The sequence below is a fragment of the Rhynchophorus ferrugineus genome, unplaced genomic scaffold (assembly GCF_030347505.1).
Source record: "Rhynchophorus ferrugineus isolate W39M unplaced genomic scaffold, kcgeb_rfMv2 rfM1, whole genome shotgun sequence".
Classification (NCBI taxonomy): Eukaryota; Metazoa; Arthropoda; class Insecta; order Coleoptera; family Curculionidae; genus Rhynchophorus; species Rhynchophorus ferrugineus.
Window position 1 is genome coordinate 8,309,156 of NW_027472580.1, and position 16,672 is coordinate 8,325,827.

General features: G+C 31.4%; 1 protein-coding gene and 1 long non-coding RNA gene across 3 annotated transcripts in view; one reads left to right on the forward strand and one right to left on the reverse strand.

Annotated features, from left to right (window-relative positions):
- LOC143203296 (sialin) overlaps window positions 1–16,672 on the reverse strand; it is a 54,063-nt gene that overhangs the window by 9,753 nt on the left and 27,638 nt on the right. Inside the window, exons 2-3 of the mRNA XM_076415447.1 lie at window positions 3,667–3,860; window positions 14–250 (exon numbers count right to left, since the gene is read on the reverse strand). Coding sequence (XP_076271562.1) covers window positions 14–250; window positions 3,667–3,860 — 431 coding nt within the window. The remainder of the gene's footprint in view (window positions 1–13; window positions 251–3,666; window positions 3,861–16,672) is intronic.
- On the forward strand, window positions 7,703–8,855 carry LOC143194910 (uncharacterized). Of its 2 annotated transcripts, XR_013005407.1 has the most exons (4): window positions 7,703–7,815; window positions 7,869–7,969; window positions 8,021–8,131; window positions 8,436–8,855. It is a non-coding gene; the product is annotated as an uncharacterized LOC143194910 (long non-coding RNA). The 2 variants fall into 2 exon arrangements; XR_013005405.1 differs by having other exon boundaries at window positions 7,703–7,969; window positions 8,436–8,854.

Sequence of the window (16,672 nt, forward strand, 5' to 3'; positions counted from 1 at the left end):
GTTACAAACTTACAGCCATTAATCCCAAAATAAAGCGGCAGAATATTAAGCCGCTAAAGTGCCAATCGGCAGCCCAAACACACAAGGAATTAAAAATAGCAGTGATGATTTGCGTATAGAAAATGGTATTAAATGGTCCCAACCACTCTGCTATCAGACCACCAGGCGCGCTTGATATGACGTAACCCCAGAAGTACGATCCTAAAATGAAACCCTGTATGTCCTCGTCCCAGTCGTATCTGTTTCCATACTGAAAAAGAAAAACATTTATAGTACCACATTTTGAAACAATAGTTCCAAAAGAGCAACGTAAATTAACTAGCATTCATTATCTATTAATTTTGTAGCCCATGCAATCAAATAGCTAATGCACGTTATGAATATTGCCAATTGTAGTTTGTAATAAAATATTTTTAACAAAAAAATTAAACCGACATCAAAAAATAAATAAGGAACTCACTAAAAATTAAAAAAAAAAACTCTTAAAATAAAATATGTACATAATAATCGTTGTAATAACTAAATTAAAATAAACAAAAAACTTATTTAACCTATCTACTATACGTATTTTATATTCTACTATATATACACAATTTAGTTTAATACCTACCTAAACTCTACCTATTACTCTAACTACTACCAACTGATCACGTTCAAGTCGGTGCCGAGCATTGTATATGACATGTGTATATGACACAAAATTTTACTATTATTTTTGTATTATTGTAAACTCATTAGTTGGTAGTAGTTAAAATAATATAGTAAATAGATTAATAGGTTTAGGTAGGTATTAAGCTAAATTGTGTGTATATAGTTGAAAATAAAATACGCGTAGTAGATAAGTTAAATACATTTTTTGTTTATTTTAATTTAGTTATTTCAACGATTATTATCTACATATTATATTTGAAAAGGTTTTATTTTCTATTAAAAATCTAAGTTCTAACGTCTCCTTTTACCAACTAGGGATTTATCTGGACTGGAGCTACAGTTTAAGGTTGGTGAGTGACCAACCTTAGAAATTATCTCAGAAGACATCCGGTCTTACCCAGCCTGGTTACTGGCGTGATTCGGATCATTTTCCTTGTCGGATTTTACACTATTGCCTAGGATCATCACAAATTTTAAACAATTACATAAATTTACAACCATGCCCCAGCAGGATTCAAACCCGCGGCTATCGCAACAGTAGGAGGACCGTCCTATCGCCTTTATCACTGCGTCACCAAGCCGGCTACGCAATTAGTTTATTAAGTACTGCAGTAGTTAGGTCAGGTAAAGCCACAGCCTGTATGAGGAAAAATAGGCAAGTAAAAGTGCAGCCCGTATGAGGAACAGTTGTGAGGTTACATCAGTTCAGCAATAACATTATAAACAAATATCTGATTACTTTAGATAAAAAAAATATGTGAAAACTGGGTAGGTGCTTTTGAAATTTGAGGGTTTTCCTAGATTTCCCCCCTTCCCCTCCCATCAGATCCTGATTTGGTTCCAATGGGACTACTTCGGAAGGGCACTCTTTCGAATGAAAACTTTTCTTTTGAAAATCGGTCAATTATTGACGGAGAAATCGGCGAACACACATAAAAAATATATGTACAGCCGAACATATGTTAGAACCTCCTAAGTCGGTTAAAAATCAATGACAATAGGAAAAGAAAAAAATTCGAACAATTGAAAACTTTTGATTTGTTGATTATGATTGTTCAAAAATCGCTCGGGTAACAAGCAATATACCAGGTGTACCGGAAAGTCATTGCCGGTTTTTCAACAGATGTCACTAGACTTAAGTATGTAGTGGTATGATTTAACAAATATGTTATTTTATTCTAATAACATTAAGCTTCAAAGTTATACATGTTATATTTTGCGAAAGTGACACCGTCGTTGATTTATACTTCTTTGAAAATGTCAAGTGTCGTGCCTGAAAACGTGCATTTGCAGCACGTATTCCTTTTATTATTTAATCAACAGAAAAAATCCGCTGAAAGCTATCGTTTGCTGGTATAAACTTACGGTGAGCGTGCTCTAACCTTAAAACTATGTGAGGCGTGGCTTTGAACATTCATAAGTGGTGATTTCGATGTGCAACACAAACAAAGTTCTGATAGGCCGAAAAAGTATTCAACTGCAAGAGTTATTGGATGAAGACTCAACCTAAACTCAAAAACAATTGGCAGAAGCGTTAAATGGGGCCCAAGAAATTATTCGCGGGTCGCGATTAGCGACATATCACGAGCAATGGGGAAAATCCAAAAGCTGAGAAGATTGGTGCCACATCAATTGAATGACAGGCAAATGGCTTCTTCGACGGTATGATCGGAAGTGATTTCTGCATCGAAGAGTAACGGGTGATAAAAAGTAGATTTATTTCGAAAACCTTAAGCCCAAATCACTTTGGTCGCAAGACAATAGTCTGTGTTTCACGGGACTAAAGTAGTGTGGTGTATTAATAATTGTTGAAAACTGGTGAAACAGTTAATAGTAATCACTAACTAATGATTAATTTGAACAATGTATTGAAAATGGGTCCGAAGACACAGTAAAGTGATTTTAAAGCACAACAACGTCTTATAAAGCAAAAGCGGTCAAGGAGGCCTTGAAAGAACTTGGATGGGATATATTATCGCACCCGCTGTACTCTCCAGACCTTACCTCGTCTGACTATCAACTTTTCACATCAATGGGACATGTGTTGCAGAGCAGCTCTTCGCCAATTTCCAAGAAGTTAGAAAATGCTCAAAGGACAAACAGTTTTTTTATGGCATCCATAAACTGCCTGAAAGATAGGCAAGATTTATAGAATCAAATTTTGCAAATTATATCCTATCAAAACATGCTTAATTCTATTCAAAAATGTTGTAACAATCTCTTGTATACCAATGATGAAGATGACTATGTTCTTTAACTTCAATTAACTATTGACTTATTGAAAAACAACTTCAAAATTGCTTGTACTCCAGCAAGATATGGAGAGACAGGACGTTCCCACTGAAGTTAGAAATGTAGTGACTGACGCGCATGCTATACAAGTCTTTAATCAAGCTTTAGATTGGGCTGAAATAAAAAAGTATCATGCATGAAATGTTGTATGTTTAAAATTCGAAACTTTTTCACACATAATTTAAATTGATTATACTTAGCCCGAAAGGCTTCCATATTTTCGTATTGTTAAATTTAAGGGCCGTAAGTATATTTAGGTCTTTATGAATGTTCCCAATTCTAATATACCATGAATAAATGATTAGGCTCCGGCTCCAGGACTTACAGGAGGTTTAATTACATATTGATATTTTTTTATTAAACTAATTTTTTCTGCCAACAAACATGTATTCCATTATTAAAAAACACTTAATTCACAAAATTTTGTTTTGTACCTAAATGGGTGTTATCAATAGTGACCCATAATTTTGCAATAAGGTTAAATTATGACGGTTTTAATCTCACTACAGTCAAACCAATCGCAGAAATAAATTACTTGTTTATTCTAATAATGCTAAATATATATTTATGCAATATACATTCATAGTGTGACCTTTTACTTTTATTCTCTAAAGTTTTGCAATAAGATAAATAAATTATATTCATTATTGTATACGAAATGCAAAACATTTTTATCAGTTTTATTTATACTTTATTTAATATAAACAAAAAGACGATACTTACGTCCGGCAGAGCTTTTGCCCCTTGCTTGCCGTCAGAGATATGTGACGCATTTCTTTTACATTCAGGAACACCGCTTCCTTTTGATCTAGATACCATTGAAGTAATACTAATAGACATGTTGCTTCTCGTTGTGTAGTTGATGTAAGTCGTGGCGAATACCATGACGGCAATCCAAAACCTTGTCGGAATTTTGCCTGAAAAACGAAGAAATTTATGTTAATTAAATTATCATACGTGATTGATTGTTATAGTAAATTATCAAATATTGGCCATACTTTAATATTGTTAATATTAAAATAAGTGTTTGAAACAAATTTGACAAATAAAATGATCATCAACAAATGGCTTAGACTATTAAAATAAAAAATAAATGTGTTACAGTTCTTCCAAAATAACAGTGAGCTCACATCATCACCACGTCGAATATGTTGCCTATTGTAGCTTGTAAATTCGTTTTAAAATTGGACTGTAACTTTCCTTCTCATTTTATTTTAGTTAAAAGGAGATATAATGCTGTCTGATGCCTCCGAACATGTAACCGAATTAGGCTATAAAATCCGCCTGATCGCCAAATGTCTGCAAAATTCTTCAAAACATTAGTGATAATAATTAGAGTTTAGTTTTGATAAATTTCAAGTCTTTATTTAATATCTGAGATTACTCAGAAAACGAGGAAGGGAATAAATAGAACCAGAAAATGGGGCCTCCTCTTTCCAGTAAAAATCATAAATTACATTAGAGGGGAAAGTAACAAATCAATTGAAAAGTTCCCGGCCTACCATAGTAAAACAATTTTTTTTGGCAAAATTAGTTTATTTTTATTCAACATAATTCCCTTCAAGGGTGATATACTGATTATAGCGACCCTCCAATTTTTCGATAATATTTTTGTAGTACGATTTGTCCTTTGCTTCAAAATAGGCCTCAGTTTCGGCGAATTCGAATTTCTTTCGAATTAGAAGAAATTAGTCCAATTTTTGCCATCGTTTTCACTGAATTGTGACACGGTGCATTGTCTTGGTAAAGCAGCACTTTCTTTTTCTTCAAATGCGGCCGTTTTTCGGCGATTGCGTCCTTCAAACGGTCCAATAACGTTATGTAATATTCGCTGTTGATGGTCCTTCCTTTTTTAAGGTAGTCACTGAAAATTATTCCATGTGCATCTCAAAATGCCATAACCTTGCCAACCGACTATAGCGTTTCCCAGGCTTTGGAGCGGGTTCATCGTCTGCAGTCCACACGGATGACCGTCGATTGGACTTCGGAGTGAAATGGTAGAGCCATGTTTCATCCATTGTCACACATCGACTCAAAAACTCGGGTTTATTACGCTTGATCATCTTCAGACACTGCTCCGAACCATCAACTCAGCGTTGTTTTTGATCAAAAGTGAGGTCGCGCGGCACCCACTTTGCACAAATATTTCTCATACCGAAATATTCGTGAATGATCTGATGTATACGTTCAGTTGATATCTTTAGAGTGTCTGCTATTTCATTTAATTTCAATTTATGGCCATTCAAAATCATTTTGTGGATTTTTTAAATATTTTCATCGGTCACAAACTCTTTTGAGCGTCTAACGTCTAAACTTAGCATACCAATCCTTGATGGTTGATTTTGCTTCAACTGTATTTTTTTCCTTCAAAAAGTAATATCTTATCAAACACGCGAAGTTCCTTTTTATCCATCTTTTTCACAATAACAAAAGTTGCTTCACTCAAAATGCAATAATTCACAAACTAATGATCCGACAGCTGTCAAATTTATACACGCATCTTTTGAGGGTTAGGGCTAACTAAAAACATACGGATTTAATTCTAGTAGCGCCACTGAACATTAATATGGACACTAACTAAAATTTCTCCAAAGAAAAACCGTCTACCTTGATGTTTGATATATTTGGAATCATATATCATATATTTATGAATTGTACTGAAAAAGTGAGTAACTTTTTTCGATATTGTGTCCTCGATATACTGGTAATTTAATAAAATTATTTCAAAGGAAAGTGTTAATCTGGGAAGTATCCTTCTAAAACATAACAAATTTAATTAACAATTAGGTTAATTTATTTTATTTAATGTTTCAACATCAAATGAAAGAGTAGTTTGAACATTTGTTGACGACATAATTATATATTGTATAGAGATCTGATATACAGTTTAATTTTTAAGATCTGTCAATTTTCCGTTGAGGCAAATGGATAAAAACGTTATTATATCATTTAAGAGATGTCCAATTCCTCAAGCAGAATTAGCGAAATGTTTTGTCGCCCATATCAATGGTTAAATTGGAAACATGATGTTAGACAAGAAGCAGAGCAGATCAGGCTCAAAATCTCAAAAAACTGTATCGGTTAGTTGGAAGATACTATCAACTTGATATAAGATTAAAGAGATTAGTTTATCAGTTCTTTGTTTATTACTTATTTGCGCTCCATAAGGTAGAGTCATCAAACCAACTAATAATCGATCAAACTAATAATAAACAAGACTACCAAATCAAAGTTCTACAAGTAGTTAACTGAACCATGGTAACAATAAAGAACGGAGATACTGATCTATTAAAATGGATCCAAAATTTCGCAGTAAAGCATGAAAAAGATTACTAAATTACAGCAACGTTGACAACGCGCAGAAAATTGATGTCACAATCTGAGATGCGTGTGTGTGAATCAATCACAATAATGAGACAACTCTAAATAGATTGTGTGAATAAAATTATTGAATGGACTGAAATATGATGAAAAAAAAAAATGTTATGAAAAATGATGTATTACCAATGGCATGGAAAATGGTATATTGGAAATGAGGGCATCCGTAAAACGATTTGTAACAAAAGCAAAAAAAGGGATTACGTGAATTCAAGGGCATTGAAGTATTACAGCTGCTCCACAATAGTGGACTTTTTCGAGGGTTAGCTTTTGAGCCAATATAGTTAAATTTTGTGTGAATTATGTATTTTGTTGTGTTTTAAAGCTATATGGAGTATATCCATGAAATGCTAATTAAGTTTGTGTCTGAAATATTGGATCTATACTTTAAGAACAATATTAAGGAAAAAAATCATTAGAAAACTAGTAACTACAAATGAAAAGTAGTAATAAAATAATTTACTCTTATAACTAAGGTTGTAATAAGCCTATCTAATAAATGATGTTATATTATTAAAAAAAAACTATTATAATAAATTTACAGTATTTTTATTCACCGTCGTATTATTATTGTTTTCAATTACATTCGTAATATGCAACCATGGTAATATGACAAGAATATCAGCGATGGTGTAGGTCAACCCAGTGATCTAGAAACCGGCACTTTTGCATTGACCTATAATCAAGTTTAAAATAATCTTTAAACGACATCGCTTCATTATCGTTTTATTTGTTCAATTTAACGATATCAAACAATACCGTTTAATCATCTCTATTAAATACGATCGCGCAAGTGTTGCCATATAATTAATATGTTTTAAAATGGTAAATATGATTAAATCAATGAAAAGGTTATGTAGCCGGCTGTTTAATAGACAAATAGAGAGGCAGTTTATTAAATAAAAATGTTTGTAGTTACCAAAAAAATATACTAGCGTGATCCAAAAAATAGTAATGTTTATACATTTGCTCTCATAGTTCCACTTGTATAAAACATAGTCTACAATAAAAGTGTATTTTTTATTATTTAACATCGACGAAAATTATCAAGTGCTTTTATGTATTGTGATACTTTTATATATAAATACAATATATGACTAGTACTGTACAGACGACAGTAAAATAACCTCCCCATCCATGCCCATACAAGTTTCTATTGGCTAAGACTGCACATGCGCACTTGTTCTAATATAGCCTGACAGTCCTTTTCTACCACATCTTCCGTACGACAGTCTTAGTTGTGGTTAGATGGCATTTTTAGGTTAATTTTTATTTACATTTTGTTGAGGTAAAATAATTATTTAATAGGCAATTTTAGGGGCAGATAATTCAAAAATAAAATAATTATAACACTAATTTTGTAGATTGTCAAAGGATGGAACAAAGGATATATTTTTATGTAATTTTTAGGTTAATTTTATATTTATATTTTTTTGTTAAGGTCAAATAATTATTTCATAGACAAAATTAGTGGCAGATAATGCGAAAATAAGTGTAGAGGGTATGAATTATTAGTAAAATATCATTTTATAGCACTAATTTTGTAGATTGTTATGAAACAAAGGATATATTTTTATGTTAAATAATATGGAAACAGAACTTTTTGAAGATTATAGTAAAGGAAAGAATGAAATATGGTCATGTTTGTGTACGTTTTCTGTCTATTTGTTATTATACTTATATCTTTCTGATTTTACAGATATTTTAAAATATATCAATAGAATCTTTGAACAATGTATTAAAAACAAATATACTAAGAAGGAATGCTAGGGTGTCAGTTGAGAAACTATTAGATTCGTTAGATGATCAGGTAGATTTGATAATTTGGAAAGGGATTTTGAACATTGAAATATCAAACGCTAGTATCTATATATTAATGCATACAATTTAACAAAATTCAGGCAAATTTGAAGTCAAATATTACAACAAAATATACAACGTAAATATCAATCAAATCTGCGAGAATAGTTGTAAAACTTTGTATTGTAGAGTGTGTAAGATTTGTTGGTATTAAGTATGTCTGTAGCTGTCCAGAGTATATGATAAAGAATAATCTGTGCAAGCATGTGCATTTAGTATATATGAGAAGATAATAGGCACTAATTCTTTTGCAGATAATGTAGCTAGTGCTCGGGGAGAGAAGACACTGATTAAATTGCAAGACAGCGAGAAGCAGAACCAAATAAGGAAAATGGCATCGATACCAGAATAGTGATCTACAGACTCGAAATCAGTCAATCAAGAATCTCAAATCGAAATTGTTAATAACATAAGTGCTTAAGAGATTTTAACAAAAAAGTAATGCGAAAATGATAATATTTTATTAATAATTGATACCTTATACACTTATTTTCGCATTATCTGTCGCTAATTTTGCCTGTGAAATAATTATTTTACCTCAACAAAATATAAATGCAAAATTAACCTAAAAATACCATCTAAACACAACTATGACTGTGGCACGGAGAGTGTGGTAGAAAAGGATGCAAGTTGTGAAAACTCTCAGGCTATATTAGAACTTGTATAGACATGGATGGAGAGCTTTTTTACTGTCGTCTGTACTGCACTGGCTATCGACTGCACCAGGGATACCGAGAAAATATTGATATATATTTTTTTAGCCGATATTTTTTTTATATTAAAGATTTTTCTTAAAAATTATAAAATTGGTAAATTTTTAAAAAACTATCAATAGTTATATAATATAATATAGTTATTGCAAAACAGTTTCAATTTTTTTTCCTCTGATATATCGATATTTTTCTGGTCGGTCAGATTTCTTTTCACTGTGCTCTGAGAGGCCATCTACCAAGAATGGCATTACGAGTGAGATATCTAATAATAGACGTCGGGTTGATTTTTACCTGTTTTTTGTCTCAATGTCGCTTTGTAGGGCCGTTCATCTAGTCGCCTGTTCTTACCACTAAATTTTTATTTTTTATTATTATTATTACTCTTAGTTCTACAATTTGCCCAGGGCAATAAGTATTTGTTATGTTTATATTATATATGCATGGCATGTAGAAAATCACTTCATTAAGTAGTTCTCCTGTACAATATACTATTTGAATTAATTTGTCTTATTTTAAAGCTTATTATAAAGTCTATATATATATGTCCAATAATCAGATCGGCTGATGTTAGATGTTTTAGTCTACAGACTTCACTGCCACTTCGCATATTTAGCTGATTAGTGAGTACATTGGGATGCACTGACACTCTTTCGAAGTACTTCACACAAACACGCTGAATTACACTCGCTATTGGTTCTAGAGGAATATCACGTTGTATCGCTTCATTTGAAATAGAGCATGGAGCAATACAATCGACAATGGCACGCAACACTTTATTTTGGAACCGTTGTTGGATGGATCTATTAGATTTGCTAGCGGTTCCCCATAGTTGGATTCCATATCTAGATTCCATTCCATAAATAGATTTGAGTATAGATTTATATAACAATAAATTGTTATCTAATGATAACTTGAATTTTGCTGGATATGTACTTCTTCCAAGTTAGACGTCGATCTAGGTGGATACCAAGGTATTTAGCATCCTCTGCTTGCGGGAGTTGACAATTATTGATATAGACTGCTGAACATGTTCTTCTACGCAGCGTAAAATTTACGGTAAATGCTCGTTAATATGAACTAATTCAAATCAAGTGTAGTTCATTCAAACATTATCGAAATGTGTACGTTAACGAAAGTGATTTAAGTGATTTGAATAATACACGTTTTATTAACACAAACGACCAACATATATACATATATTTACAACAAACTAAACAAATATATCAACAACGATAATTATCTTTTAGTTAGGAAAAAAATCTATAATTATAGTCTGACTTCAGGACATTTAGGAACTACTACTACTACTAAATATAAATAAAGTACAAGCAATGTTTGGATTTACCATTTTCCACTGACAAGGATATTTGCGTCCGATCTCAATTGTTTCCGAATTACTCTTCAAGCTTTATCTTCATCATTCTTCTTGATTAAGAATATTCCACGCTATATGGAAACTTAAAACAACTTCTTATAAAGTCATCTGTTTCAAAACCTCAGATATGGATTTTTTGATAGGGTAGGTGAAGATAAAACTTTTGGTAGTATAGTTTGATAAGTCTTTATGTTCTGTCCACTGGTTGCACTAATGAAATTAAGTTTATACAGATATGGCAGATACATGACAAACATTGACTAGGATAATTAGGTATTTTATTTAATAGTAACAAGCTTTGTATTGGAAAGCTCTGTTCTATTCAAAAATATTTTACCTACTAAATAAATATGTATCCTTAAATCATGAATAGAGCATTTGTATACTATACATCATTGTTACAATTTCAAAATTATTTCGAAGCATGCCAAAGCTCTCTTGCTTTTATCTACTCTAATATAAGCTATGGGGCCGTTACTCATTGTAGAAATACCAGAACCATTTTTGTGGTGCTTTCTTTCCATTTCTTTTATTCCCTTCCTGAGCTTATTTTTATTTTATTTTCTTTCTCTTTTATCTTTTTCATTCGTTATATCCTCGCCTTAGGTCGTGTTAATCTCCCCTTCTATCACTTTTTTTATTAATTACTGATACATTATTATCCTCATGTCTTATTTTTTTATGATGAGTTCGTTATCATTGTTTTCTAATTTTATTAGACAGGTTTTTTCTCAATTAACTGGCCTTTTTCGTGGTATTTGTATGTACAATTTGTGTTTCATGAAAGCCTGTATATCTTTATTTAATTCAACTTCTACTTTTGCAGCCTATCCCTGTACAACCACATTGCATTAAAATTTTTCTCTATCCATATTCTTCATCTTCATCCTAACTTTATTACTTTCAGTATTCAGTTTTTTTTTTGTTTCTTCTCTGATCTTGTCCAACTCTTCACTAGATTCTCTTTGTTTTTTCTCTTTATTTCCTTCAACGTTTGCTGTACTTATTCTTTCAAAGATTGGGTAGTGGATTTTCACATCAAAATGCATTTATTGAGAAAAATTGGTCCAATATATTTTTCCATCTTCCTACTCATATGGTGATACGGTGTCATTATGGCAACAATATGCTGCTCAATTGACATCGGTAGAAACACTATGGAAAATCATTGATCACAGATTATTATAGAATCACTATGAGTTTCTAGAAGTATTTTATGACAGCAGGTTTGTTTAAATCAAACAACAAAAGTAATAAATATCTAAAACACTGAATAATTCAATAATACAAAATGGAAAACTTAATTAATATAGAGAAATATCGAAACCATTTAATTTAGTTAGGTTAGGTTTGTCTAACAGTTGTTTACATTGATATTTCACATTTTCATCAATAGATATCGCTGATCAAAATACCTGCAAGCAGGCAATGTATGAATAAATCAACTTTGAAAAAAATAAAATTACTTTTCCCCAACACATTATCTTTATTATTAAATAGAACTTGTCTATTTTCATAAGAAACGTGAAAAGACTACTTTTTTAACTTATATTAACACACATTAAATTTATTTGATTTACAAATTGGTAGTGATATGTTAATATAAGTCGGCCATGAATAACAATGAAACGCATCATGCATTTATTCAATCTGCAACAACGCATAAGCCAATATATCTGCTTGAAGACTTTGTCTCATTCTCATTTTGATGTCGTGCTAACTTGATAAACGTAGCGGTTTATATTTAGCTCAACATCACTTTGTTTTCAGAAAATCAGACGTCGATTTAATGATCTTAAATGAACCTTGAACATTCAGGTGAACTGAAATCTTTGGACTCATACAGAATCAGCTCATATAAAAAATTAAACATTTTATTAAAGTTTCTGATTATTTTAGATGAAATGTAATCTATTTTATTCTGATTGTAAACGTTACAAATAAAATGAAGAATTTCTATTAATACTACATTACTCAAATGGTTTTCTATTTTTATTATTTGCTACGTTTTAGCGCACAATAAAGTTGGAAGCAAGATTTACGTCAGTTTAAATATAAATGAAATTGTATAAAAAAAAATCTGTTCAAAAAAATTTAATATATTTCTTAAAGTTAGTTTGTTGCTTGTAAAAATATTTTTATAAGAATTGTGAATTAAACAGTAAATTCGAATTCGTTATGTTGAAATTAAAATTCGACTGATATTTGGTTGTTAAAAATCAATTTATCAGACGCTATCATCAATTCGCATTATCTTACAAAAGATGACGTCATATAACATAACATTTCCTTGTTTTCTTTAACAACCTATTTTCCACAAAATACCTTTTGTAAAATGTACAAATCAGTATATTTTGTCCTTAAAATACGTGGGATATTGTACCGAATAAAGTGTTATTTTGTATAATTTCTATTATAAAAGTTTAAACAATTAATGTACTTAATTGCGTCTATACCTAACAGGTCAACTGAAAAGTCCCCGGCCTAATAAATCCATATATTTTTTAATTAGCTCTAACCCTGAAAAGATGCGTGTATAAATTTAACAGCTGTTGGATCATTAGTTTGTGAATTATAGCATTTTGAATGAAGTAGCTTTTTATGAAACATTTTGTTATTGTGAAAAAATGGATAAAAAGGAATTTCGCGTGTTGATAAGATATTGCTTTTTGAAGGGAAATAATACAGTTGAGGCGAAAACTTGGCTTGATGGCGAGTTTCCGGACCTTAAGTTTAGACGTGAGGAAGCGCCAAAGACGGTGAACGCCGTGGACGCCGAAAAGAGGTTGTTGGCGACGAAAAAATTTAAAAAAATCCACAAAATAATTTTTAATGACTGTAAATTGAAATTGAATGAAATATCAGACACTCTAATGATATCAATTGAACGTGTACATGATATAATTCACGAATATTTGGGTATGAGAAAGCTCTGTGCAAAGTGGGTGCCGCGCGAGCTCACTTTTGACCAAAAACAACGACGAATTGATGATTCGGAGCAGTGTTTGAAGATCATCAAGCGTAATTAACCTGAGTTTTTGCGTCGATATGTGACAATGGATGAAACATAGCTCCAGCATTTCACTCCAAAGTCCAATTGACAGTCATCTGAGTCGACTGCACACGATGATCCCGTTCCAAAGCGTGGGAAAACGCAACAGTCGGCTGGCAAGGTTATGGCGTCTGTATTTTGGGATGTGCATGGAATCATTTTCATTGACTACCTTGAGAAAGGAAGGAACATCAACAGCGATTATGAAATAGCGTTATTGGACCGTTTGAATGGCGAAATCGCCGAAAAACGGACGCATTTGAAGAAAAAGAAAGTGCCGCTTCACCAAGACCGTGTCACAAGTCGGTTAAAACGATGGCAAAAATCCATGAATTGGGCTCCAAATTGCTTCCTTATCCACTGTATTCTCCAGATCTGGGCCCCAGCAGCTATTTCCTGTTCTTAGATCTCAAAAGACTGCTCGCTTCTCGTCGAATGACGAGGTGATCGACGAAACTGAGGCCTATTTTGATGCAGATGACAAATAGTACTACAAGAATGGTATCGAAAAGCTGGAGAGTCATTATAATCAGTTATCACCCTTGAAGGGAATTATGTTAAATAAAAAAAACTAATTTTGCCAAAAAAAAAATGCATTTTACTATGGTAGGCCGAGGACTTTTCAGTTGACCTGTTATGTAATTGATTTTCGTTAGTCTTGCTAAAACTTAAGGAAGGCTAAACCTTTAATGTTTATTTTTTGTGTTGAAACATTTCTGAAAGTCTAAGGAATGTTCATATGGTGAAAAAATATGGAATAACTGCTATGAAATTTTCCCATACAAAATTTTACAGTCACTGTCACCAATAGTTTCAGTGTCATGAAAGATCCATCGGGGTTTATTACGCTTTCAACTCGTCGTTGTTTTTGGTCAAAAGTGAGCTCGCGCGGAACCCGCTTTGCACAGAACTTTCTTATACCCAAATATTGGTGAATGATATAGCTATCCTCCAAAGATTCGAAGAATTAGTGATTCGATCGAAGTGTTAGTGCGAAGTACTCTGAAAGACTATTAGTGTATCACAATGCACTTGCCAAACAGTTAAATCTGCGCGATGACAATGAAGTGCGTAGGCTCAAATGTAAACTATCATGCTAACTGATTAATAGACAAACAGAGTGTGGTTTAAAAATCTCTAATATAAGTTAGAATAAGTTAGGATAGACTTTGAAAGAAGTTTGTTAGAGATTAATAAAAAATATTAGGCTCAAATATGATTTAATATTGTTTCAACTAAAAAAATCAGCTCGATAATGTATTAATGTATATTTTGTTAAAAAATGCTGCCATGTTTATAGTTACTTGGAACTGATAACCTATGATTATAAAGTAACACAATTGAGAATAACAAAATTCTTTCATTGTCAGTATTACACTGACATAACAATGACATGTTAATTCCATTGTATAAAACTAGTAATTTGAAGTTTTCTGATATCTGTGATTCATGCGTTAATAATTCAGTTGACCATAACAATAAAATGAAAGAGAAAATAATAAAAATTCTCTTTGGATAACTAATATAAAATTTAACATATTTTAAATATATGTTATTGTTGGCATTAATGATCCTTAAAATCCGTATTATGGACGTTAATTGAATTTTTTATATAGACGAATTCAAACTACCATAAATAGCGAATAAATTATAATATTTTGCTAATTTATTGTTTTTTGTTGTTCAATTAATAATTATGTCAAATATAATAAATAAAAAAGAAATACCAAAAATGTAAATTGTCCAAAATAAAATATGCACCTGAGAAACAATTAAAAAGTAGTTTATTGTTGTAATAATTAAAAGTTAGTTCTAATATTAAATTAATATATATGGTTAGCCCAATTTATACGTACTACAACTTTCACTCATTTTGAATTGTTCTTCATATAGAGCCGTTTTGATAGGAGCTAATGATAATAAGACTTGACCAATATTTAGCTAACACTAAAGCCTTCAGGTAATGTTCACCAATATAATATAGTTTCAGATTTTTTTTACAGAGCTGCTTCACCTTTCATCTGCTTTATTTGTAACTAGCGACCCGCCCCGGCTTCGCACGGGTGCAATGCTGATACTAAATTAAATACACTATAGAAAAAATATGAACGTTGTATATAAAAACATAGCGGCCCGCTCCGACTTTGCACGGGCATAAAATATATATGCCTATATCACTCAATGAAAACATGATTAAAATCGATCCAGTATTTTTGGTTCATTCATTACTGCCCTTGGCCTGCACGCATTAAATTTGGAGTAAAACAATTCCTCTTCCCCTATACTTACTATGAAGATTTCCTGCTATCTTTGGAATATCTAAATTCATACAATTTTTATTACATTACACATTTTTAAACGCAAATTTTAAATTTGTAATATCTCCGAAAATATTTGTTTAATTTAAATGCTGTAAGGAACCATATTGATCTATATTAATTGCACACTGTATTTAAGGTACTTAATTCGATAAAGATTAATGCCGTATTGCTTAAAATAGCTTCGTAAATAAGCCATTTTCTCACGTAAAAAGTAAACAATAAAAATGGTTAATGTGGGTTATCCCTAAAAGATAAACATATACCATCGCGGACTTTTGTAGACCTTTTTATGGTGTACAATACTGTAGTACATTAATTTGATCTAACTCATAGGGTTAGGCAGCGTTTTTGCTTTACGACATCACGTTAGAAATCTCTAAAATTAGCAATGTTGCCTTAGTATATTATGCATGTATTATACATATAAACTTTCCTCTTGAATCACTCTATCTATTGAAAAAAACCGCATCAAAATCCGTTGCGTAGTTTTAAAGATTTAAGCGCACATAGGGATATAGGGACAGAAAAGGCGACTTTGTTTTATACTATGTAGTGATGAATAAATAAGAATAATTCGATGCAAAATAAAAATTGCTTTATCTTTTCAAACAGCATTTTATTTACATATTTTTATCGTCCAATAGTTTTTCCAACTCTATTAATCTATTTATTTGGTGTGCCAATTTTTGAATTATTTATTTTTCTGTAAAAATTGTTATTTAATCATTAAAATCTTAACCATTTCTCATTCTATTTGATATGATTTTAGTACGTTAATTAGTATAAATTGTTATTTAATTGCTTAATTAAATTTATTTATATTTATTAATTAAATTGCTAAATGCTATTATCACATTGTTCCAGTGTAACAAAATATATGTTCAGAATTGTTAATATTCGATGAATTTATTAATTAGGCTATATCTAATGGTGAGAACTATCAATGTATACAACTGTTAAACTTAGCCCAGCCGTTTCAAATTCGATGGTATTAATGTTTCTTGACATAAGATAATAGTTTTTAATTTAG